This window comes from Cryptomeria japonica, chromosome 7, assembly GCF_030272615.1.
Source record: "Cryptomeria japonica chromosome 7, Sugi_1.0, whole genome shotgun sequence".
NCBI lineage: Eukaryota > Viridiplantae > Streptophyta > Pinopsida > Cupressales > Cupressaceae > Cryptomeria > Cryptomeria japonica.
Window position 1 is genome coordinate 322,040,149 of NC_081411.1, and position 25,494 is coordinate 322,065,642.

The window sequence follows — 25,494 nt, forward strand, 5'->3', positions numbered from 1 at the left end:
ATGCCAAATAAAAAGTTATATTTCAATACACAACTTTTCAAATTTATTGAAAAATATATATACTTAAAAATAGTAAAAAATATATTTTTGCACTAAAGTTTCAAGTTATCAATATACACAAAAAAAGAAAAAGAGAAAAAAAAGGTAAAATTTACTATATAAAGTGTGACACCTTGTGTAACTTCAATTTCAACATTTTATTGACAACTGAATTATAGTATAATTTACTTTGTAAGAAAGTATATTCAAATAATTTTTTAATTTTTTTTTAAATTACAAACATAAGATACACAATAAAAATATATATTTTATTAGTTTCCATCATTTCAAAATTCAAAACATATATTTCACTTTCTATTGATTCAATTTAAAAAGTTGAATCAAAATTGGTCATTTTCTTTATAAAAGTATGAAACAGTTTTGTGTTTTTACCCTTAAAATTCTCTCGCAAGCTTGTTGGAGTGGGAATCATTGATCTCTTTTGCATTCTAACCATCTTGATTTTTGGTAGGGGTAGTAACAAGGAGTACAAAGGTGGAATAAGACATTTGATTTTTTTGGTTATTGCAATCGATGAAGAGTCCAAACTAGGGTTTTTGGTGTGTAGGAATACGAGAGAGGTAAGTTATGTTTGAATCCTTGTTTCTCTTTATCATGCTTTATAAACATATGTTGTATGTTTAAAGAAAAAGTAGACCTAAAACAATAGTCTTCTAGTCCATTATGTAACTTGTTTAAGAGGATCTTAAATCAAGACTACATCTTTTCCCTCCACCTATGGATAATGGAGGCTTAAATCCTATGTCCATTAAGAATTTGTAATTTTTAGTTTATATTATATTACTTGAATTCATTTTGAAGTCTTCAATTGAAGGGCCACTTGGACAATCGAATAGATTGCATTTATTATGTTTAATACATTTTCAATTAAATTGATGATTGAATAAGAGATTTTAAAATGTGATTTTTTTAATATATTTTTTTATTGTGGTAATATAGATGCTTAAGGACAAAATTATTCTTGGGCTTGATATGATTTGGATTGCTAAGTTATAACCCACATAACCTGTCCTTTTTACCAAGCCTTCATACTTATAAAATCATAAGAATGTTAAAATACTGGGATCAATTCGCTTAGAGAGAAGGCGCAATAAGGGCAGCATGGTGAAGTTGAAAATCATGTACTATGTGCAAGGCAGATTTTACATTGCTCATCATGGCACTCATAGTGGGATGCGGCCGGGTGGATCACACCTAATTCGTGAACGATGTGGTTAAACTATTTCTTATCTCATAAACACAACTCAGCTTTCATATTCCAATCACACTTTGACTAATATAGTTGGTGATTGTAATACAAAACGTGCATAAAACAGCTCTTAGTGTCTTCCTTCTTTTATTGACTGCAATCATTTATAACGAAAATTCTACGAGCAATTAACTATAGCTACGACTGGTTGTGTCTTCAGCTTTATTGAGATAGGCGAATCAGACAATGCCTCATAAATCCCACTAAATTATTCGTGTTTTCACTTTGAAACAACCACCATAGATGGAAGAAACATCAAATAAAAAAACTCTACTTATTCATCCAAGTTCACTGCATCTCTTATATTAGTCCGAAAAGTATTTTAGTGACTGGCGTTTCTCTGTCATGGATATTTTCTTCACACCAAAGATTAATGCAGCTCTAATAAGAGATCAGCAAATGTGTTCTCAAAAGAACTGGATTGGTAACCATGGAAAACTCCTTCCTTCTGAGAGGTTTTCCGATTATAAATTATTCTGATATGCAATATAAATATTTTACTTTCAAGAGAATCCAGTCATAAGATATTTACCAACAATTTTCTTTGACAATTAAATTCTATTTCTCCTTATATCTCTTTTATTCAACAAATTATTTTTATATCCTACACAAATTAATCAACAAGACCCAAATTATTTCCAAAGCTCCAGCATTTACAAACTATTCCTCGTCTATTACAAAGAATGGATTCATCTAACGAATACCCACAAGCTGCACGCTTACAACTGACAATCAATTTAATCGACCAAAACTTTCTTCCTTAGCTGTAATGCCGCTTCCAGAACCTTATCAAAAGAGGGAAGGACTTTCTTGACACTGTCCCTTTCAATACACCTCTTAACCCATGCATCAAGCAATGGATATTCACTTTCAAATGGTATCTTGAAACTCCCAATAGTTTCATAAACATGGAACCAAGAAGCATAGGGAATGAAGACAATATCTAAGAACCCAAAATCCTTTCCATTGAAGAAAGGTAGGGACCCCTCTGCCGACATCTCTTTCAATGCACCTTCTAAAAGCTGAAGTCTCTCCAACAGGTTACGCTTGCCCTGCTCCTGAGCCTCACCTTTCGACTTCAGTATAGGAGCTACTGACTCATAAAACTACAATCACAGAAGTTTTTTTGTTAGACAATGATCCCATGGAATAGATGACACAAAATTCTAAGGAAACCAAGCAAAAGCTCAACAAGTAAAAAGCTCAATAAATAACTTAAATTTTTATACCAAATAAAACAGTGAAAACCCTTACCTTATTCGCGAAATCGGCCCAAAAGCGGGCAGTGGCACGCTCATATGGCATGGAGGGTAAAAACTGATTAAAATTCCAAACCTCATCAATGTACTGAAGAATTATAAGGGACTCGCATATAGGCTTCCCATTGTGGATCAATACAGGTACTTTCTTGTGAACAGGATTCATTTGCAGGAGGAGGTCGCTCTTCTTAATCATCAGATCCTCCTCCTGGTATTCATATTTCACGCCTTTCTCTTCTAGACCTATCAAGACAGACATGCCAAAGGGACTGACCTTTGTACTCATTACCTTCACTTTCCCCATCTCAAACACACCCAAAACTCAAAGTTCAACAGCTGTAGATAATCTCACACAAATTAAAGTTTAAACAACTGTAGATAATCACAGACAAAACCCAAAATTCAAACAACTATAAATTTTATTGTTGATCTTATAATAAAATGGAATGGAGTGCAGGAAGATATGTACATAAAGAAATCCAATGGCGGTAAAGATACAGAAGTGGGAGTAGGTACATGAGAGTCCTCACTACTGCTCGCGCAAGTTGTTGTGCTGACGTAGGCAGTTATGTAAGATGAGAAGTGCCGTGGTCATTTTGGTTTCCTGAAAGGAAAGATGGTCAAATTGGGTAGGTGATTAGGAATATTAACCTGCCGTTTCATTCATACAGATTTATGGGTAGCAAAAGGTTAAGCTGCTATCTCGTTGAACAAGGCACGTAGATTTTACTCTTCACTTCATTATGATTGAAAGCATGGGAAGATTATGTAGAAGTTTAAGACGACTTGGTATTTATTATTATTATTAGTTCATGTTGATCTTGAGGTTGGAATATAAATGGGTCGGTTTGGTATTTAGAAAGTAAAAAAGAATTAGTTTGAAGGTATAGAATAAAAGTAATTGACCATATGTTTAAATGTATATCTTTATGAAATTTATTTTAATATTATGTAAATTTATTATTCTATTAGATAATAGTTTTATATAGTATTATTAATATGATGCATGTTATTTATTATTGATAGAATATTTTTTAATTTATTTTGATTATAATAAAAGTTGGTAGGGAAATCAACTAGCTTGGTATTATTATTGATACAATTATTTTATATAGTTTTACTAAATAATAGATTTGAATAGTGTTATTAGTCAACTATTTATTATTGATGGAATCTTTTATATATTTAATTTGGTTATGATATTTTTTATTTATTTATATTAAAATCGAGTAAAAACAAAAGGATCGCAGAGTGAGAGGGGGAGGTAAGGCCTCAACCCACAAAATCAGTAACCAAAAAGTACAGCCAAGAAAAAAAACCAACTACAGGAGAGATATCTCAGTCATAAACAGCGGCAAAAGAATCAAGAGCCCAACTAAGGGAGAGATCTCCCAACATAACAACATGATATTCAAAAGAGTACAGGGCCAAAACCATCCAAGGCAGATCGCAAAAAAAGAACTGATAAAGATACGAGTAGCCAAGGCAGGGACCAGATCGCAACAAAATAGGAAGGGACCGGAGCGAGTCAATGGAGGATATCATTTTGATTTTCAACCCAGGCGGTCCATCCAGTAGGACCTTCCATCCAAACCACGTCCCTTAGATCTTGACTCTGGGCCAGCATAGCGACTTGGGGGGGAGGAGCCATGCCATTATCCTAGATTTCCTTCTTCAGCTTCATTAGGGCATTGTCAAAGGAGGCGAGACTCTCAGTGCATCTCATCCACTCAAACCCGCCACGCATCTCATAAACGAACATGGTAGAAAACTCGTCCTTGAGGAATCTATACAACTTGTTTCTTTCGATGCCCATGACTATAGACACCTGCACAGCAATATTGTAAAAAGTGAGTCTTTTGAAAGTCTCAGTAAGGATCCTGGAGCGATCTTGAAATCAGTCCTCATTCCTAATCTTCCAAAGGTGCCATAAAATGTTAGCAGAGAGGATAGACCAAAGAAGATTAGTATCCTTTTTTAATCCATGAATATATCCAGTAAAGATTTCCATAGTATTAGCACTGAAAGGCACCACAAAACCGAACATAAGCCAAATTTATTTAGCAACAATGCAATCAAAGAAAATATGTCTAGATGTCTCAGGAACCTTGCATATAGAGAAAAGATCACAAATAGAATCATCTTTTCTTAAAGGCAGTCTGTCAATAAGAATCATCAAGGTCGGCGTACCAGAGCTGATTAATGTGGGAAAGGATGGAGTGATCACTGGACAGAACAACATAGATGTCATGGGCTTTAAGCTTATGAAGGGGAGTGCCACTAGGCCATTTGAAGAGCAGGGGTCTATCGGAGTCAAGAGAGCAGTCCTTAGGGAGATTGAGATGGGTACAGGAACATTGAAGCAACTTGTAGGTTCTTTCTAGGATTGAGGGAGGTCGAAGGTGATGTTGAGTTCTTCCCAAGAGATAAGGTCATCATTTTCCAAAATATAAATGAAGCAAGTAATCCCCTTATGCGCCCAAAGTCTAGCCGAGCATCCTCGGGTAAGAGCAAGTGGCTTGGCGGCATGAGTGAGATTCCACCATATGGACCTCTCACCATGGACCTGATTATTGGTGTAAAACTCAGTATTGATAAGGGAGCTCCTAACATGCTCCCAGGCCTTCCAAATAGATTTAAAGACAGTAGTGCCTTGCACTAAGACAGGGAATTTACCAGCCACAACGTCAGCAAAGGGGAGAGCTTTCCTTGACTTAGCAAACATCAGAACAACTCTCTCAATGTTATTTCTAATCAGAATTTTCCAAGGTCCATCTCCGTCAAGGGCATGGAAGATCCATTTGGCAGCAAGAGAGATCCCTTGAATTCTAAGGTCTTTAAGGCCAAGACCACCCAACTTTTTCTCAACATGACACCAAGCCCACTTAACAGCATGCTTATTTTTCCCCCCTTGCCATTGGACCATAGGAAGTTCCTTATAACTTTTTGTATTTCAAGAATTTGGTAATTGCTAAACATCCAGGCCGAGGAGTAATATATGTTGTAAGAGGAGAGGATCTTTTGGAAAACTTGAACCCGACCAGCGAGAGACAGGAATCTATTATTCCACTTGTTGAGATTTTTATCAATCCTCTCTTTGACCCAAATCCACTTGTCTTTGAGGGAGGGGGATATGGAAAAGTGGATGTCGAGGTATCTAACGATCTTGTTAGGACCCCCCCACTGGAAACCAAGTTGAGGGATCCAATCAGGAGGCAAGTTTTGCCATCCCAGAAGAATAGACTTGGCCTAGGAGATCTTGGCACTAGACATAGTTCCAAAGATCTTAATTTTCTGGTTAAGGGCTTCGAAATTCTACTTAGTAAGTTCGAGGAATAAAGAGGTATCATTAGCAAATTGGATATTAAGATGCTGGGATTGATCAGGGAGCCTAAGTCCCTTCACACAAGGAGAGAGAGAATCATCCCGAAGGAGATAGAAAAGGGCATCAGAGGCAAACACAAAGAGAGTAGGGGTTAGGGGACACCCTTCATAGATGGATCGAGAAAGCTTGATAGGTGAGGTAAGGGAACCATTGATATCAATAAGGGAAGAGGCATCTTTAAAGAGAGTTTTAACCATGTCACAGAACTCCTTAGGAAAACCGAAAGCATCAACCATCATGAGGATAAAATCCCATTCAACCCTATCATAGGCCTTCTCATAATCAAGAAGGAACATGGCAGCATCTTGGCCAGAGACCTTAGCCCATTCCATGGCTTCCCAACTAGTGATCAGGTTCTCGAGGATATATCTACCTTTGATGAAACTAGTTTGGGTAGAGAAGATAAACTTAGGGAGGATTTTTTCAAGTCTAACCATGAGGATTTTGGCAAGGACTTTATAGGACACATTGAGAAGGGTGATCGGCCTCCAATTCTTAACGAGAGACTTATCCCCATCTTTAGGGATGAGTTTAATGATGCCCTGATTGATACCTTCACCCAGAGAGCGTATGTTAATGGCTTCATTATAGATCTCATGGAGGTCCTTACTAACCCAACCAATTTTGGCCTTGCAAAATTCAATAGGAAGGTCGTCCGGTCTAGGGGCCTTCCCATTGCTCATAGAGTTGATATCTCTCTCAACTTTACCAATGAAAATCTCCTGCTTAAGAAGAAGAGAGTCCCCCTTGGAGATCCTAGAGGGGATGACAGCTCTACATCTCAATCTAAGGGTTTTAGCCTCCTCCGAGTCCTCAGAAGTGAAGAGGTTCTGTTATTACAAGGAGAAAGCCTCAATGATGTCAGGAGGATCCACAAGCTCTTTATCATCAACAACCAATCTATCCACCCTTTCTCTAAGGTTCTTATGCTTAAGGAGATTGAAGAAAAATTTTGATCCTCTATCACCAATTTCAAGCCAGTGATGTCGAGCTCTGATCATGGCTCCTCTGATTTTGACTTGCTGATGTTGTCTAAGAGCATCTCTGGCCATAGCCATCCGTGAGACAAGATCAGAGTTATCAGGAGAGTGATGCAGCTCAACCTTGAGAGAGTGGAGTTTTCTGGTGAGGGCTTTCTCAATGTTATTATAATCCATGGCCTTCTTCTGACCAAGGGTTTGGAGGAGCTTATGCCAAGCGACAAGGTTGTAGTTCCATCTGGAAATAGGAGAGACAAGGTTGCGGTTTTGTAAATTGATAAATCTGATCATCATGATGGCAGCAGGAACCATCGGATCCTTAAGAAGATTAACATTAAGAAGGAATTTATTACCCAGACAAGAAGGCAGAGGCAGGGAGTTAGTGAGCTTGATCTGAGCAACAACAAGGTGGTGGTCTGAGATAGTAGAAGGCCAAACACAAAGCCAGTTTCCAAGATCATCAGGAAAAAAAGAAAAAAAGTCCTTATTAGCATATATATGGTCAAACCTGGAGTATATTCTATTGTTACCTTGTTGAAAATTACACCAGGTGAACCAAGCACCTGAATGAGATCCTCTATTTTCAGCTAGAGGGTCAAACAAATCCTTATGCTGTTTAAGTTTATCCCAATGGGGGTTTTCAAGGATTTTCCATTCGAAAGGATTGCCTCCACTCTTGTCCTCATGATGTTCGATCATATCAGTAATCCAAGGGATATCACAAAGTGAATCAAGGTAGTTCCAAAGATCAATTATGTCCTTATAGTCATTGGGGGCATACAGGGAACAAACCCCAAAGTGGGAATCGTTGTCATTGAAGATGGCCCAAACAACCCTGTTGCAGGGGGAGAGAACTTTGTGGGTAATAATTTTAGCCCATTTGTGACTGATAATCAAGGAAACACCACCCTTTCCTTTGGGGTGGTCGGTGTAAATTTTTTGAGTCTTTCCAGATAAAGTCTAAGCAAACTTCTAGGTTAAAATTGGTAGTTTTTAGCTCTTGCAACATAAGAAAATCAGTGTCCTTGATCAAGTTGAGGCACATCTTAATCACATGCTTTCTACCTGGATCTTCCAGGCCTCTAACGTTCCAAGAGACTAACTGCATTAGGAACAATTTTGGGATTTTTTGCCACTACTTGGGCCCTTGTTTTTGAAACCCAAAGGCCTACCAACCTTCTTGGAGGTTTCAACAATTTCATCAGCACCAAGGTCCATCTGAGCATCCATATTGGAGGGATGTCGATCAAAATTCAAAGAACAGGGGACCTGCAAGCAGAGAGAGAGGTGCTCATCCACAGCAGAAATGATAAGAATGGTGGAATCATTGCTAATCTCTTTAAGCCTACTAGGGGTAGGGTCAGAATTCAGATTAATAATGGTTGAGTTATTGGGGAAAGGTCCAGGGAGATCCTCAAGTATTGAATCCCATCCTCTAGGAGTGTCAATAGCAATCGAGGTCCACCCGGAGCATCCCCAGTAAGTGAACCGATATTAAAACCATGGGGATTCTCAAAAGCTTGAATAATGGATTTAACAACAAAGCTCGACCTCGACTTACTAGTCGAGGATCTAGTGATCATTCCATGATCAATGGGCGCATCAGCCTTCTTGTTCTTACCTGAGTCAGGGGTTTTGGCCGTGGTAATTTTTTCAAGGGCAAGTTGTTGCGCATTTTTGCGCCTACGCTTTTTTGATTTCCTGGTAACCAGTTGGAAATCCTCACCATGCTCATCATCAAGTTGGCCTATAGCAAGACCAATAGGAGAATGGGGTGGAGGGGTAGCATTGAAACTACCAAAAATAGGACAAGTGTCGGATTGGTCACTGGTGTTCTTATTCTCAACCTGGGTGAGAATAGTCTTGTTATTAGCTCTAGGGGGGCCGTTTTCAACAGGGGAGGTTTTATCAGAGGGGCCCGAGGGCTCAGAGGGCTTAGTAGAGTTATTCTTTTCCATATTTTTACCATTAGAGTTGTTGTTTTTTTAATGATAGGGCAGTTATTATGCAAATGGCCCTCTTTTCTACAGAGAAAGCAAGCATTCAATCCTCCTAAAATTTCAATGGGGCAAGAAAGGAGTTTGCCCTCTATATTAATCTTGAGCTCCTTAGGGAATTCAACCCCAGGTTTTAGAGAGACCAACAGTCAAGCATCAAGATGCGGCATGAGCCGAGAGGATTCATCAATTCGTATAACCTTTCCAAGAGGTTCCATAATTTGGGGGATAAATTTCCACAAAAAGGGTGGTATATTTTTTAGCAGAACCCACCTAGGGCACGAAAGTGCCAACACTTCTTCATTAATGGCTTCAGGGGTCCAACCAAGGGCGCGGAAGGAGGTCCTTCCAACAGCCTAATACTGTTTTTTCAAAACTTCCAACTGCATTTCGTGGGTGTTAAAAAATATCACAAATAAACCCTTTTGAATTTGGCGACAAAAAGAAATCTAAAAACCTAATTTCAAATTCCAATAATTGTAGAACCAGTAGTCCATAAATTTTCTCGGGGGGCATTTATCAACATCCACACAAGAAAAAAAGATAGCAGAATTCTTTAATCTATTCTTCTCTACCAAAATTTCATTGAGCATGGAGGAGTTAGGGGAAATGAGGATAGCATTCGGGTCGGATCCAGAGTCCTTACCTTAAGGATGTCCTTCTCCGTTGCCACAGGAAGCCACAAATCTTGCATTGTCTGCAATAGTTTCAGTTGCCCTAGTGATGGAATCCCTATAAGACGGTTTTTTTTTTCTACTATCGTTCGGCAGGTTATCATTTACAGAGTTATTGTTAAGGTTGGACACGGACTGGGAAGATATGGGCGGTGCAATAAATGCACTGTCTGATCCAGGCTCCATGAGGAGCCGAGAGGACAAGAGCTCTTAAAGATAATAAATGAATCCACAGACAATGCAGAAGCAAATAAACGCAAGTAAAGGGAGGAGCGAAATAGAAAACAAACCACATGGAAGAGGGAGACCTCCTCCACAGATCAATTTTCTGTCCAACCCAGCATCGAAAGTCGAGCTCGCAACGCAGGCCCTACTGTCTAAAGATCTATGATTTTTTTTTTTTTCTTTTTTCTTTTTCTTTTTTTTAGCTGTTAAAATATGATCTAATGGTAAAGTAGATTAAAAAATAGATTTAATAGATTTTGTATTGTGTATTTTTTATTATTGTTTTAAATTTCACAACTTTGTAATACTATATAAATTTTTAAAATATTTTAATTTAAAAATAAATTATCAATTCTATTTTTTATTATATAAGTAAGGAAAAAGGCTCTGATTTTTCACATAGTTAGTACAAGAAACAACATAACAGAGCATCAACAGAAAGAATTGGTATCACACAATCAGAAGTCAAAAAAAGTCATGAAGCTAATCCACTTGAGAGTAATAAAAAACACTAGTACTCGAAACTCAGCCCCCCCCCCCCCCCCCCCAACAAGACAATCCGCCCAAAACAAAAATATATAATCAGAAACAATATAGTATCATATAAACCATAACCTAAATAACCACTACTAACAATATCATTATCAAAAATAACTACAAACTTAGTCGAGGCACAAAGGCCTCATTAAACATATTTAAAAGATAGTTAAACCTTTGTTGCATAGTACATTTGAATTTTATATGCTCTACTTAATATTTATAAACATCACATATGTTATGTAGTAGATTTGAATGTTATATCATCCACCTAATATTTATAAACATCATATATATTTGGATGTTTTTTTATGGTCTTAAGATTTTAAAATTCAATCAAGCTCAAATGCATCGCACAATCATTTCTCTCATAACTTCCATTCCATTCTTAAAATGCTTATCTCAATTTCATTGCAGGGAGCATTGATGTCTAACGATGACGAGCATCCATTAATATCTTTATAACATGTATTTCCATCCTTCACTACTAAAGGATTTGGTTGCTACCTGCCATTGAAGATGACTTCTTCAATTGTTGTGAATGCAAATTGTAGAGTTCTATGAAGCAACTGCATCTTTCCCTATCACTAATGTTGCTTCTAATTAGGGTTGTAATAATTTTTCATGTTATCTAATATATAGTTCGATCTCTACATTCACTTTCCATGACATCTACATTATCCTTGCAAGTATCGTGTGGATGGTGAATCACACAAACAAGACCATATTTTGGAAATTTATTACTATTATAAAATTTTGGTTATGAACCACCATAAAAAAATTAATTACAATTATGTGAAACCTTGATGTGTTCGAGACAAAATGAAAAAGTTAATAAAAAAATGTGCTCAATTATTATAAATAGATAATCAATTCACAAATCTATGTGATTGCTTGATAATGTGTAGATTAATATAATGTAAATATCATTGATATGATTTTGAATGTACCTCTCCTATGTGATAATCTTGAACATGAGTTTTAAGAGAGAGAGATAAGAAGTAAAATCTGAATAGTTTGGACTTGTGATAGATTAAAGATTTGGTGATATCAACATTTGGTTCCTTTATTTAATCCTATTAAACACCTAATGATTCTTGTTATGGTTTACATGCTCCACATTTCTTTGATGTACCTCTCCTATGTGATAATCTTGAACGTGAGTTTTAAGAGAGAGAGATAAGAAGTAAAATCTGAATGGTTTGGCCTTGTGATAGATTAAAGATTTGGTGATATCAGCATTTGTTTCCTTTTTTTGAATCCTATTAAATACCTAATGATTCTTGTTATGGTTTACATGCTCCACGTTTCTTTGATGTAATTTTTCAAATTGTTTGTGTAGTTGTCATTTTACAAACATGCATATAGAGAAAAAATACCCCTCCCATTATGCTAATGGACTTGCATACTTGATTCAAAGCTCTCACTAGAAAATTACACTTGACACTTACCTTCATTTCTATAAGGAAGCTTGGAATACTTGCAAGTGATAGATATAAGATGTAAATATATTAAAAACTTAAAATATTTTTTAGAAATTGTATCTAGAAATATTTTCGAGAGAGACAAATTTTATTACATGGAGCAACTAAACTGATTGAGAGTGGTTTGTATACCATTTACGTAAAGTCTCCATTTGGAAAAGGATTTTTTTATGTATTTTTCAAAAAAACTGAAAACATAATGAAATGTGACTACAAATCAAAACCTTTTATAATATGTTATCTCATATATTTTTTTTCTTTTCTTTAAAGTATAAGATAGCTTTTCTTAACAATTTAAAATTTGAGGTTTAATTATAGTCAAGCTTAAGTATTCTTGGGAATTATATCTCTTAATCTATTTTAGATAGATTTTTTCAAATATAGCAGTGCTAATTATGTATAGTATTTAAAATATAATGATGACGTAAAAAGGAGGAAGGCGACAATGATAGTGAGGGTGATATAGCCATGGCCATGGAGGGTCATTTCATCTTTTCTATGGTGTGTCCATGTTGTGGTTTGTTTTGGCTCATTGGTGTTGGGTTTCCACTCCTTCCGCGTGGTGTCCTAATCTAGGGCAATGGAAGGGGATTTCTTGTGCCGCTACTTGGTGTGAAATGTATTCACATGGGCCTATTTTTTGGTCTTTTTAACCATTTCCATGGAGGTTGTCAGCAATTGATGCACACGAGTTATGTTTGTTGTGTGGTGGGCTCCTAGTGGATTGTATTGCCCTGTAATCATCTCTGGTCTTGTATTGGATAGAAAGCCATTTTCTAGTTGCTCCCTTTGGTCATATTTCTTGTTATGGGTTGTGGTACTATTTTTATAGAGCGGGTCTTCATATATGAGGATCCCCTGCTTCTTCCATGGCATGTTAGGGGTTTGACCGTGGTATTTTTCTCTTAACTAGGTTTTCCACGTCAAAATCCATGTGTTATGTGTGTTGTTGATGTGGTGTTTATCTTTGCTATAGTTGATCCTAATCAGATCTAAAGTTAAGGTTAATTTGTTTGAGTTTGGTGAAAATTGATTCACCCCCCTCTCAGCTTTCTTGCATTGTTGCTACCCACATTATCGTGCAATCCTCTAGAATAATTTGGATACCATTAGACACATCTCTAGTTGCAATATTTTGCCTCAACTCCCTCACAGAATTACTTCCTAGCTTTGAACCCTTCCCCACATCTACAAACTTCCTAGCACTCTTTGAGGGGGGACTCAAAAGAGGATGGGAGGGGGCTTTCTTTAAGAAGTTGATAACTAGTTTTTCTAAAGTGAAATCTTTGTATTTAGGCATGTGAGGAGAAACAACCATTGAACCACTATCCAAGGCTTCCCTATCCTATTCATAAGGATCCCAATGTCCAAGAGTGATGAGCCAAGGAAAAACCTTAGAGGCACTCATAGGGGGGGACAAACTCCTTGAGGAAAGTTATAACCATAAAGGGAAGAATATCAAGAATAGGAAATGGTAGGCCTTTATCTTGAGCCCCTCCAAAAATAGGTGGACTAAAAACCTCCTCCAAGGTATTTTGTAGAGAGACACTAGTAGAAATATAGCAAATAAATGACCAGGTGGCTAAAACTGTTAGTCACAACAAGTAAAAATGACCAAATTCTAGTCATTTTTTGCAACACAACTATAAATGACTAAATAAATGACCAATTTGGTCATGGAGTAAAATCACAACTAAATAATTAGTCACACAAACAAAAATGACTCAATAAATGACTACTCCCCTATACAATATGATATTAACATGGCCATAAGTAAAGTGGATAATAAAAAAAATATTTGGAATTTGACAAATCGTCGATTGTATTATGCGTGCAAGATCAATAGGAAATTTGGGTGTGTGTCTCTCTGTGTGTATTAATTAAATATACATATTTAATTGATATATATATATATATATATATATATATATATATATATATATATATATATATATATATATATATATATAGACAAGGGAATTGTAACTCCAGAGGGAAGGGAGAAATGTAGGCCAATGGGGTTACAATAATTAAAAAAGAACAAATTATTTTTCAATTGTCTCAAAGGTTATATTTTTTTTTTTTTAAATACATTATGCTTTTAACAATTTTCCCACTAAATTGTTTTAAAAATTTCAAAAGTCAGCATTGAATTTTCCCACTAATGGGATGTCCATTGAATCTCATCCATAAGATGAATTCAATCTCCACCATTGGATTCTATGGCTAAAAGGATACTTTAAATTAAACAATAAAAAGGGGAAAGGAGTTCAAACCCTTTCTTTTTGTAGTTTGTAGAAACATTCCTCTGCTTGGAGCCATGATTGGGGTTTTGAAAAGGGATTGATCTCAAGAAGAGAACCATGGTAGATTTCTATCGTTGGAGATTGGTTGTTTTACAATTTCTTTTCAAATACATATGCTAATAATGATTTTTGGGGTTTTGTTTGCAGATTGCTTGCCCACTTTCTAGGGTTTTGCTTGCAAGTTTAATCTTCTTTTTTTCCTTATAGGTTGGGGTTTTAGAGTCCGATCGACCATCCATCATGTGCTTGGTGTAAAGTGAGAGAATGTCTGCATTCCTAGAGCTCCTCAATGTTGCAATGGATATATGCCTAATATCTTCATTGTGGAGTACACCATACGAGACAAAAGACAATGCACCTTCCGAATCATTCTTAGTGGATTTGAATGGGTGCCTCTTGAACACGGGCCCTGCTCCCTTAGAAATTTCAACCACCAATGGAGTCGCAACACCAGATGTAGATATAGATGCCATTTCGAAATATGGATACGAAAAGATAGCTTGCAAACGAAAAATACCTTTTGATTCTCAGTCGCGTGCAAGAAATCACTGATAGATTGCTTCAGGATCGGATTAAAAATCCTTCGCTCTACTGCTCTTCTCCTCTCTCTTGTTTGCATTGTGAAGAATGAGATATTGATATGCCTTTTTATTCACTAAAAACTTAATTTCAAGCTGTAATAAATACACAACCCTAATAACTTCCAAATGCACTATTTTTCATGAATTCATTCACTGGATTATCAAACTGCCATGAAATCTTTTGAATAACATCTCAACAGCTAATATCCATCATTTGCAACCATCCTCAACCAGTTATAGATCTCCAAAAGGGATTTTTAATGATGTGCATGATAATCTCCACCTAAGGGCAAAATGCCCTAGTTACCAAATGAGGTTCCAGCGCCGGATTCAAGTGTGGAGCCATTTTAAATAGTAGAATCTTCTTTCCTTACCCACATCTTCTTATGTTGATCTCTGACCTCTTCCCCTTTATCTTTTCCCTTATCATCTAATTTATTTTGTCCTACCAGAGCATTCCTGCTTCTGTAATATCTTGCAATATGACCAAGTTTGTTGCATGCATGACAAACAACACTTCTTTGCATAGGCATGAAGTTCATTTGATTTGATCTCATCTTGCATTGGTTAAAAATATGCCTAAACATACCACAAGCATAGCATCTCTTATTCTAAAAGTTGTTTATCATTGTTCTGCACATGTTTGACTTGTGACCAAAATTGTTGCATATGAGACATTGACCAGTAAAGGTAGTACCATTAATGTTCATTACTTTATTCATCATTCCATTCTTCATCCTACTTCTACATTGACTTCCCATATGACTAAATTTTCCACAAGAAAAACATTTACCATTGAATTTATAGGCATTAGGATGTCATAACGGAGTTCTTTTATTCTTTTGTTGATGACTACTTTGTCCAAACCGGAGGATTATCCTTTCTCAAATCCAATTCCTCACATGTCTTTCCCATTTCTCCAACTCTTAAGCATCTCATCCAACTGGGCTGAACTAGCTTTGAATTTTTCTTTGTAAGTTCATTAGCAGTTGTTAACTCATCTCTCAAAATTATGATCTTCCTTTTAAGTTATTTTCCATCATTCTTTGTTTTCTTTAGTTCAAGCTTCAACTGATCATTCTCATATGTCAATCTACAACATTCATCAAATCTATCTTTTAGTGATTGAGTCGGTATTTCTTCATTCTTCTCTCGGTCTTCAATCTCCATTGTCAGCTTCATGACAATAGATTACATTTCGTTCTTCAAAAGTGCATTCTTCCTAGCCAGCTTCTCACATTCATTTGTCTTGTCTTGTAGGGCTTGATTATCAGTGCTTTATTCTTCTTTCTTCTTCAGTTTGTCCATTAGCTCCTTTCTCTTCTCTCTTGAAGTGCTCCCTTGATCGTTTAGTGTCTTAATGAAATCTTCAGCTGCATTCAGGTTTCTTTTTAGGGAACTTACTTATTTTCTTCTTGCATCAAGATCTTCAAGTGCCACACTAAGCTATCTCCTCAAATCAAATTCCATTGATTCAATCTTTTGGATCTTCCTCAAGTTGTTAGGCTTCTTCTGAGGCACAAATATCAGATACCAATTGTTGGAATCAATGAACACTGAGAGGGGAGGGTGAAACCACTGGATGCATGAGAAAGTAATCAAAGTGCAGAAATATAAAATGAACAACCACACAACAGTAACACCAGGTTTTTTGTGTGGAAACTCAAAAAGGGAAAAACCATGGTGGGATTGAGTACCCATAATATTATTATACTATGGCTAGTAGTAGAACAATATTACAAAAAGTGGAATGAACTTGCATTCAGGCTCACTACTTGGAGCTCACTGCTCAGTTACAAAAGGGTTACAGCCCAGAGGAAGGCTCACTACCTTACAAGATAATACAAAATGATTACAATGTTAATTGAACTGAAGTGTAATATCTAACTATGCCAAAATACAGTTCTGATTAGGCTCATAATGTCTTTTGCAACTGATTTGTCATTTTGTTCTGTAATATACTACTCTATCACATATTGGAGCAACAAAATCTTCACCAAACTTACAAACTCGCTCACACAAACTTACTTCTCTCATCACACACCCACAAAATGATCAACCAAATCAATCTTATATATCTACATCATCAAAAGGAATCATTTACTAAGTCAACTTCCAAAAATTGCTTAACATGCAACATGGAACTTGTTCCACCAAGTTGGCTCAATCCAATCACAAATCCAAATACGGACTGAAACAGGATGATAAAATGCTTCCCATAAGTCAGTCCAATCTCCTCAAACACAAAAAAGATCATCGGAATCATCCCAACAAATATGTAACACAAATGATTCCAAAATAGCTCTGCCCTAACTAAAATACCAAATACCGAAGCTCTAAACTACCACACAATTCACCACCAGATATCAGGATCATGAGATAATCTGTCTCAAACCTTGAATCAACTGCCTTGATCACTGCAACCAAAAATACATCACCAAAATCAAGATGTGCACCGCGATCTCATGCTCTACTGGTAACTGTGTTCCACCTTCCAGATTTATGCCTTAAGATAAAAATGACTTCCGATAAACCAATCTTATGTACACTAGATGTGATCTACAAGTTGAGTTGCTATCAATGACAACCCTTAAACATCCATCATGTACCAATCATCACTAAAATGGTGTCTCTTGCCAACAGAGTATTATAAATTTTAAGTACATTTTATCTAATGAAATACAAAGAGGGCTATTAGATTAAATTAAATTATTGCCAACAACTAAACAAAGTAGTGTTTGCCCTTTAAACTAATTAATGATTTCCACCTTAGGCCTCTACTTTTCTATAAGAATTTATTTTTTTAAATGAAATTATTTGCAATAGTAATTAATGCATACTTGTATTACTTTCTAAGATTCGCCAAGATTCTCTACCAAAAAATTTTGAAGTAAAAAAATTCGCCAATAAAATTAATATTTTTCTTTTAAGAAATAAAACACTCGCCAATAAAAAATTATTATTTTTATCCAAAATAAATAAAAATTTGCCAATATTTTATATCTTTCTTTGAGGCGGAGTTTCTTAAAGTTATCACTGTTAGAGACTTTCTCTCTAACTTAACCATCCTTTTAACTCATGGGTTTCTTAAAGCATTCATTGCTTTGACCATGGTTATCCCTTTAACTCTTGCACAAGATTTCATCCTTTGGATAAAAGATTTATCCACTAACTCAACCCTAACCCAACCCCCTAGGGTAACCATCATGTCCCCTCAGGCATTTAATGTCTTTTCTATCTCTTCTCAAGCCTTCTCATGGTGACACTTGTCAACACATGAGATAGGGTTGAAAGTATCACATTGATTGAGGATCATTCAATCCTAGCACTTGTTAAAATAATTGAATTTTGTTGCTTTGGTATGTGACATAGCAGTATTATAGAGAAAATTGACAGATCACATCTAGAAGACATTATGAGCCTAACCAAAATTGTATTTTGGCATAGTTAGATGTTACACTTCAGTTCAGTTAACATTGTAATCATTTTGTATTAGCTTGTAAGGCAATGAGCATTCCTCCAGGTTGTGGCTCTTTTGTAATTGATCAGTGAGCTCTAGGTAGTGAGCTTGAATGCAAATGCATTCCACTTTTTGTAATATTGTTCTACTAATAGCCATAGTATAATAATATTGTGGGTACTCAATCCCACCGTGGTTTTCCCGTAAAAATCATGGTGTTATGGTTGTGTGGTTGTTCATTTTATATTTCTGCACTTTGATTATTTTCTCATGCATCTAGAGGTTTAAGAATCGGCTTGATAAGTTTGTAAATTATAAAACATTGATTCACCCCCCCCCCCTCCCCCTCCTTCTCAGTTTTCATTGATTCCAACAATTGGTATTGGAGCTTTGTGCCTTAGAAGAAGCCTAACAGCTTGAGGAAGATTTGGAAGATTGAATCAATGGACTCCGATTTGTAGAGACAACTTAGTGTGGCACTTGAATATCTTGATGCAACAAGAAAAGAAGTAAGTTCCTCGAAAAGAAATCTAAATGCAATTGAAGATTTCATTGAGACATTGAAAGATCAAGTGAGCACTTCAAGAGAGAAAAGAAAGGAGTTGATGGACAAGCTAAAGGATAAAGAAGAAAAAAGCATCGATAATCAATCCCTACAAGAAAAGACAGATGAATGTGAGAATCTATCTAGGGAGAATACAATTTTGAAGAACGAAATGCAATCTATTGTCATGAAGCTAACAAAGGAGATTGAAGACTGGAAGAAGAATGAAGAAATCCTGACTCAATCACTGAAGGATAGATCTGATGAATATTGTAGATTGACATATGAGAATGATTAGTTGAAGATTGAACTGAAGCAAACAAAGAATGATGGAAAAGAACTTAAAAGGCAGATCATAATTATGAGAGATGAGATAACAACTGCTAATTAATACAAATAAAAATCCAAATCTAGTTCAGCCCGGTTGGGGGTAAATGAACCAAGTTGTGGTACCAAAAAGGTGCCACTTTTTATTTCATAAAAAATGCATCATTGGCATGAAAAGGTCGTCCAAACCTACCCAAAGGGTTGGTATGCTCCCAAAGGGTTGGTATTCTCCCAGGAAAACCATTTGGCAAGTGCGCCAAATATGGCGCTCACCAAATGCAAATTTTGAATTTTCACATTTGGTGCGCACCAAATTTGGCACTCGCCAAATGTGAAAAGTCAATTTTTTGCATTTGGCATGCACCAAATTTGGCGCGCCAAATGTTTTGCATTGTCTAATGTGAAGGTTTTGTGAGTGTGTAGATTTTCCAATCTAGGCACAAGTTATATCCACCCCCAAAGGAGAATATATACATAAAATATAACATTTAAGTATAGCTCTATAGGACTTATAATGTAGATTCTAGCTTTTAGAGGATCATATAAAATTCATACTTAGTCAAATTTTAGTAATCAGCATGTCGAATTTTAGTAATCAACATGTTCCTAGTAGCATTCTTTAGCTATGTATCTCACTCTCTTTTTCTTCCCCAAACTCTAGACCTATCTCTTTCCCTCTCTTGTCTCTCTCACTTCTCTATCCTTGACTCTCTCCCTCTCTCTTCTCTCTCACTCTCTTATTGTTTCTCACCCCTCCCACTCCTTTCTCTTGGTCACTACCTATCCCTTTTATCCTCTCTCTCCCCATATCTAGGGTTGTCCCTCCCTCCCTATTCACCTCACTGCCTCTCCCTCCCTATATTATTACCCACCTTTCTTTCCCCCTCTAGGTTTCTCACTTATCTAATTTTCCACCCTCTAGTTCTCTCCCTCCTTCTCCACCTTTCTCTCCCTTCTCCTTACCTCTATCTATTTATGGACTCTCTCCCTCTCTTCTCTCTTTCTCTCTCCAAACCTATCTATCTCCTCATTCTATAGGTCTATCACTTCCTCCATGTCTACCTCTTTATCCATCTCCTCTTACTCATCTCTTTGTCTTTCTATCTCTTCTATTCTCCCTCCCTCACCTCTCTAGGTCTCTACCTTCCTTTCTTCCTCTCTCCCTCTCTGTCTCCCTCTCCCACTCTCTTGTCTTATCTCTTCCTCTCTTATTCTCTATCTCCATTGTCTAGGTCATTACCTCTCCATCCCACCCTCTCTCCCCTCTCTAGGTTTCTCCCTCCCTTCCTCTCCACCTATCTACCTCTGCATATAGGTCTCATTACCCACCTCTCTTTATCCCCCTCTATCTATCTCACTCCTCTTTGTCCATATAGGTCTCTCACTTATCTATATGCCCCCTCTATAGTTCTCTATGTCCCTCTCTACCTCTCTCTCCCTCCTCGTTAACCCTATCCCTTTATGAACTCCCTCCTTTTCTCTTCCTCCCCTAACCTCTTTATCTCCTCCTTCCATAGGTCTCCCACTCCCTCCATGTCTACCTCTCCATCCATCCCCTCTTACTCATCTCTTTGTTCTTCTATCTCTTCTCTTCTCCCTCCCTCCCCTTTCTAGGTCTCTCCCTTCATTTCTTCCCCTCTCCCTCTCTACCTCCCCCTCCATACATACCCCCATATATATCTCACTCCCCCACTTTTTTATTCTCTCTTCCTATTTTATTCTCTCTCTCTCTCTACATTCTAGGTCATCAACCCTCTCTCACCTATCTAGGTTTATCACTTCCTTCTTCTACACCTATCTACCTCTGCATCATGTCTCATTACTCACCTCTCTCTCCCCCCCTCTATCTATCTCAATCCTCTATCTTGTCATCTAGTTCTCTCATCTCTCTTTCCCAATATAGTTCTCTCACCTATCTATTTGTCCCCTCTCTAGTTATCTCCCTCTCTCTTCCCCTCTATCTCCCTCCCCCTTTACCCGTATTTCCTTTTTAACTCTCTCCTCCTCTTCTCTCTTTCCCCCCACCTCTCTATCTTCTCCTGCCCGGGGTCTTTTAGTCCCTCCATGTCTATCTCTCCCTCAATCTCCTCATACTCTTCTCTCTTTTTATTCTTTCATCTCTCCTTTTATCCCTCCCTCCTATTTATAGGCATCTCCATTCTTTTCTTCCCCGCTCCCTCTCTATCTCCCTCTCCCTCCTTATCCACATCTATCTCTCTCCCTTCCCTACTAATTCTTATTCCTTCTTTACTGTCTACATCATCAAATTTCCATCACACCCTCTCTACCCCTCCCTAGGTTTCTCCCTCATTCCCTCTCCACCTCTCTACATCTCCATCCATATCTCATTACCAACCTCTCTCTATCCCCCTCCATGTATCTCAACCATCTCTCTCACTCCCTATCTAGGTCTCTCATGCCTCTCTCCCCTTCTAGGTATCTTATATCTCTATATAACCCATCTAGGTATGTGCATGAGCATGGTGGGCCATATGAACCCCTAGGAAACCATTACTATATATCTTAGGACACCATATGACCTCTTAGGACAACATATGGTGTGCTAAGGGGTCATATGGTGTCCTAAGGGGTCATATGGTGTCATAAGGGGTTATATGGTGTTCTATGACCCCTTAGGATACCATATGATCTCTTTGAACACCATATCAGCCCTAACAACACCATATGGTGTCCTATGGGGTCATTTGGTATTTTATGACCCTTAAGGACATCATATGACCCCTTAGGACACCATATGACCCCTAATGACACCATATGACCCATAACGACACCATATAGTGTCCTAAGGGGTCATATGGTGTTCTATGACCCCTTATGACACCATATGGTGTCATTAGGGGTCATATAGTGTCCTAAGGATTCATATGGTGTCGTTAGGGGTCATATGGTCTTCTAAGGGGTCATATGGTGTCCTAATGGGCCATAGAATACCATATGACCCCTTAGGAAACCATATGATCCCTAACAATGCCATATGACCCCTTAGGATACCATATGACCCCTAACGACACCATATTGTGTCTTGAGGGGTCATATGGTGTCACAAGTGTTCATGTCATGTACTAGGATGTTAAAAGGGGTCATATGGTGTCCTAGGGGGTCATAGAACACCATATGACCCCTTAGGACACCATATGGTGTCGTTAGGGGTCATATGGTGTCCTAAGGGGTGATATGGTGTCCTAACGGGTCATATGATGTCCTTAAGGGTCATAAAACACCATATGACCCCTTAGGACACCATATGGTGTTGTTAGGGCTCATATGGTCTTCTAAGAGATCATATGGTATCCTAAGGGGTCATAGAACACAATATGACCCCTTAGGACACCATATGACCCCTAACAACACCATATGGTGTTATTAGGGGTTATATGGTGTCCTAAGGGGTCATATGGTGTCATTAGGGGTCATATGGTTTCCTAAGCAGTCATATGGTGCCCTAATGGGTCATAGAATATCATATGACCCCTTAGGAGAGCATATGATCCCTAACGACACCATATGACCCCTTAGGACACCATATGACCCCTAATGACACCATATTGTGTATTGAGGGGTCATATGGTGTCACAAGTGGTCATGTCATATACTAATATGTTAAAAGGGGTCATATGGTGTCCTAGGGGGTCATATGGTGTCCTAAGGGGTCATAGAACACCATATGACCCCTCAGGACACCATATGGTGTCGTTAGGGGTCATATGGTGTCCTAAGGGGTCATATGGTATTCTATGACCCATTAGGATGCCATATGAACCCTTAGGACACCATATGACCCCTAACGACACCATATATGGGGTCGTTAGGGGTCATATGGTGTCCTAAGGGGTCATAGATCCCCTTAGGACACCATATGACCCCTAAGACCACCATATGGTGTCTTGAGGGGTCATATGGTGTTGTTAGGGGTCATATGGTGTCGTTAGGGGTCATATGGTGTCCTTAGGGGTCATATGGTGTTCTATGACCCCTTAGGACATTTCATATGGTGTCCTAAGGGGTCATATCATAGTCTATGACCCCTTAAGATACCATATGACCCCTAACATCACCATATGGTGTGTTAAGGGGTCATATAATTTCTTAAGGGGTCATATGGTGTCCTAAGGGGTCATATGGTGTTCTATGACCCCTTAGGACACGATATGACCTAATACAATACCATATGGTGTCCTAAGGGGTCATATGGTGTTCTATGACCCCTTAGGACACCATATGACCCCTAATGACAACATATGGTGTCCTAAGGGGTCATATGGTGTTCTATAACCCCTTGGGACACCATATAAGCCCTCAGGACACCATATAAGCCCTCAGGACACCATATGAGCCCTAAATACACCATATGGTTTTCTAAGGGGTCATATGGTGTTCTATGTCCCCTTAGGACACCATATGACCCCATACGACACCATATGGTGTCCTAAGGGGTCATATGGTGTGCTAAGGGGTCATAGAACATCGTATGACTCCTTAGGACACCATATAACCCCTAACAATATCGGATGACCCCTTAGGACACCATATGGTGTTGTTAGGGGTCATATAGTATCATAAGGGGTCATATGACCCCTAACAACACCATATGACCCCTTAGGACACCATATGGGGTCCTAAGGGGTCATATGGTGTCCTAAGGAGTCATAGAACTCCATATAACTCCTTAGGACACTGTATGATCCCTTAGGATGCCATATGACCCATAATAACACCATATGGTGTCGTTAGGGATCATATGGTGTTCTAATGGGTCATAAAATACCATATGACCCCTTAGGACACCATATGACCCCTAACGACACCATATGACATGTCATAAGCAGTCATATGGTGTCATAAGGGGTCATACGATGTTTTATAGCCCCTTAGAATACCATATGACCCCTAAGACCACCATATGGTATCCTAAGGGGTCATATGGTGTCCTTAGGGGTCATATTGTGTCCTAAGGGGTCATTTGGTGTTCTATAACCCGTTAGGACACCATATGACCCTTAACGACACCATATGGTGTCCTAAGGGGTCATATGGTGTCCTTAGGGGTCATATGGTATTCTATGACCCCTTGAGACACCATATGACTCCTTAGGACATGTCATATTGTGTCCTAAGGGCTCATATGGTGTCCTAAGGGGTCATATGTGTTAGGGTTTCAAGCAGATCCAAAGCAAATATGAACTAACAATTATATGCAGATTTAATACAAGAGATAAAGAAATAAAACAAGACACAGATAACACAGAGATTTAACGTGGTTCACCCATAATGGGTTACGTCCACCATACACAGCCGTCCAATCTTTCTTATTATCCAGCAAAAACAGTACATCAACCTTACAATGCCTTAAGCATCCCAGCCGCTTATAACATGTGTTTTTAGGGCAACAAACAAAGTCGGCCTTTTTAGGGTTTTATTACAATGTCGGTTTTCATCAACGAAAAATGGCAAAAAAAAATTTCTCGGGGGCTGCCGCCCTCGAACCCCCGCTTTTCTCGGGGGCTGTCGCCCCCGAACCCCTGCCCGAGGCCCGGCCCGACCCCGGACCCCGGCGAGGATACGTGCTGAGTGTACAGTACTTTGCTGATCAGTCACCATATTTCAACAATATGGTATTCTATGACCCCTTAGGACACCATATGACCCCTAATGTTACCATATGGTGTCATAAGGGCAAATATGATTTTCTAAGGGGTCATATGGTGTTTTATGACCCCTTAGGACACCATATGACCCCTAAGACCACAATATGGTGTTCTGAGGGGTCAGATGGTGTTGTTAGGATTCATATGGTGTTGTTAGGGGTCATATGGTGTCCTAAGGGGTCATAAAGTTTTATGACCCCTTAGGACGCCATATGACCCCTAACGACACCATATGGTGTCCTTAGGGGTCATATGGTGTCCTTAGAGTTCATATGGTATTCTATGACCCCTTGAGACACCATATGACCCCTTAGGACATGTCATATGGTGTCCTAAGGGGTCATATGGTGTTCTATGACCCCTTAGGCCCCTTAGGATAAGGGGTCATATGGTGTCCTAAGGGGTCATATGGTGTTCTATGACCCCTTAGGACACCATATGATCCCTAATGACAACATATGGTGTCCTAAGGGGTCATATGGTGTTCTCTAACCCCTTAGGACACCATATGAGCCCTCGGGACACCATATGACCCCTTAAAACACCATATGGTGTCTTAAGGGGGTCATATGGTGTTCTATGTCCCCTTAGGACACCATATGACCCCATATGAAACCTAGGCTGGAAAGATAGAGGTGAAGGAGTTGGAAAGGAAAGAATTAGAGAGGTGAGAGATATATAGCCTAGGAAGAGAGAGGTGAGAGAACTAGGGTGGAAAGATAGAGGTGAAGGAGATACATGGGGATTAAGAGACAAAGAG

At 38.2% G+C, this 25,494-nt stretch overlaps 1 protein-coding gene across 1 annotated transcript; it reads right to left on the reverse strand.

Moving 5' to 3' along the window:
* Window positions 1–1,873: 1,873 nt before the first annotated feature.
* LOC131051583 (glutathione S-transferase U19) lies at window positions 1,874–3,079 on the reverse strand. Its single transcript, XM_057986164.2, has 2 exons — window positions 2,564–3,079; window positions 1,874–2,415 (listed from the first exon to the last, which is right to left on the reverse strand). The coding sequence occupies exons 1-2, from the start codon at window positions 2,870–2,872 to the stop codon at window positions 2,047–2,049; spliced, it is 678 nt and encodes a 225-aa protein (XP_057842147.2). The 5' UTR covers window positions 2,873–3,079; the 3' UTR covers window positions 1,874–2,046.
* Between the last annotated feature and the right edge of the window lie 22,415 nt (window positions 3,080–25,494).

Coding starts and splice junctions, on each gene's coding strand:
- LOC131051583 (XM_057986164.2), bottom strand. CDS start 2,872: ATGGGGAAAGTGAAGGTAATGAGTACAAAGGTCAGTCCCTTTGGCATG. Junction 2,416..2,563: donor GGGCCGATTTCGCGAATAAG/GTAAGGGTTTTC, acceptor CTGTGATTGTAG/TTTTATGAGTCAGTAGCTCC.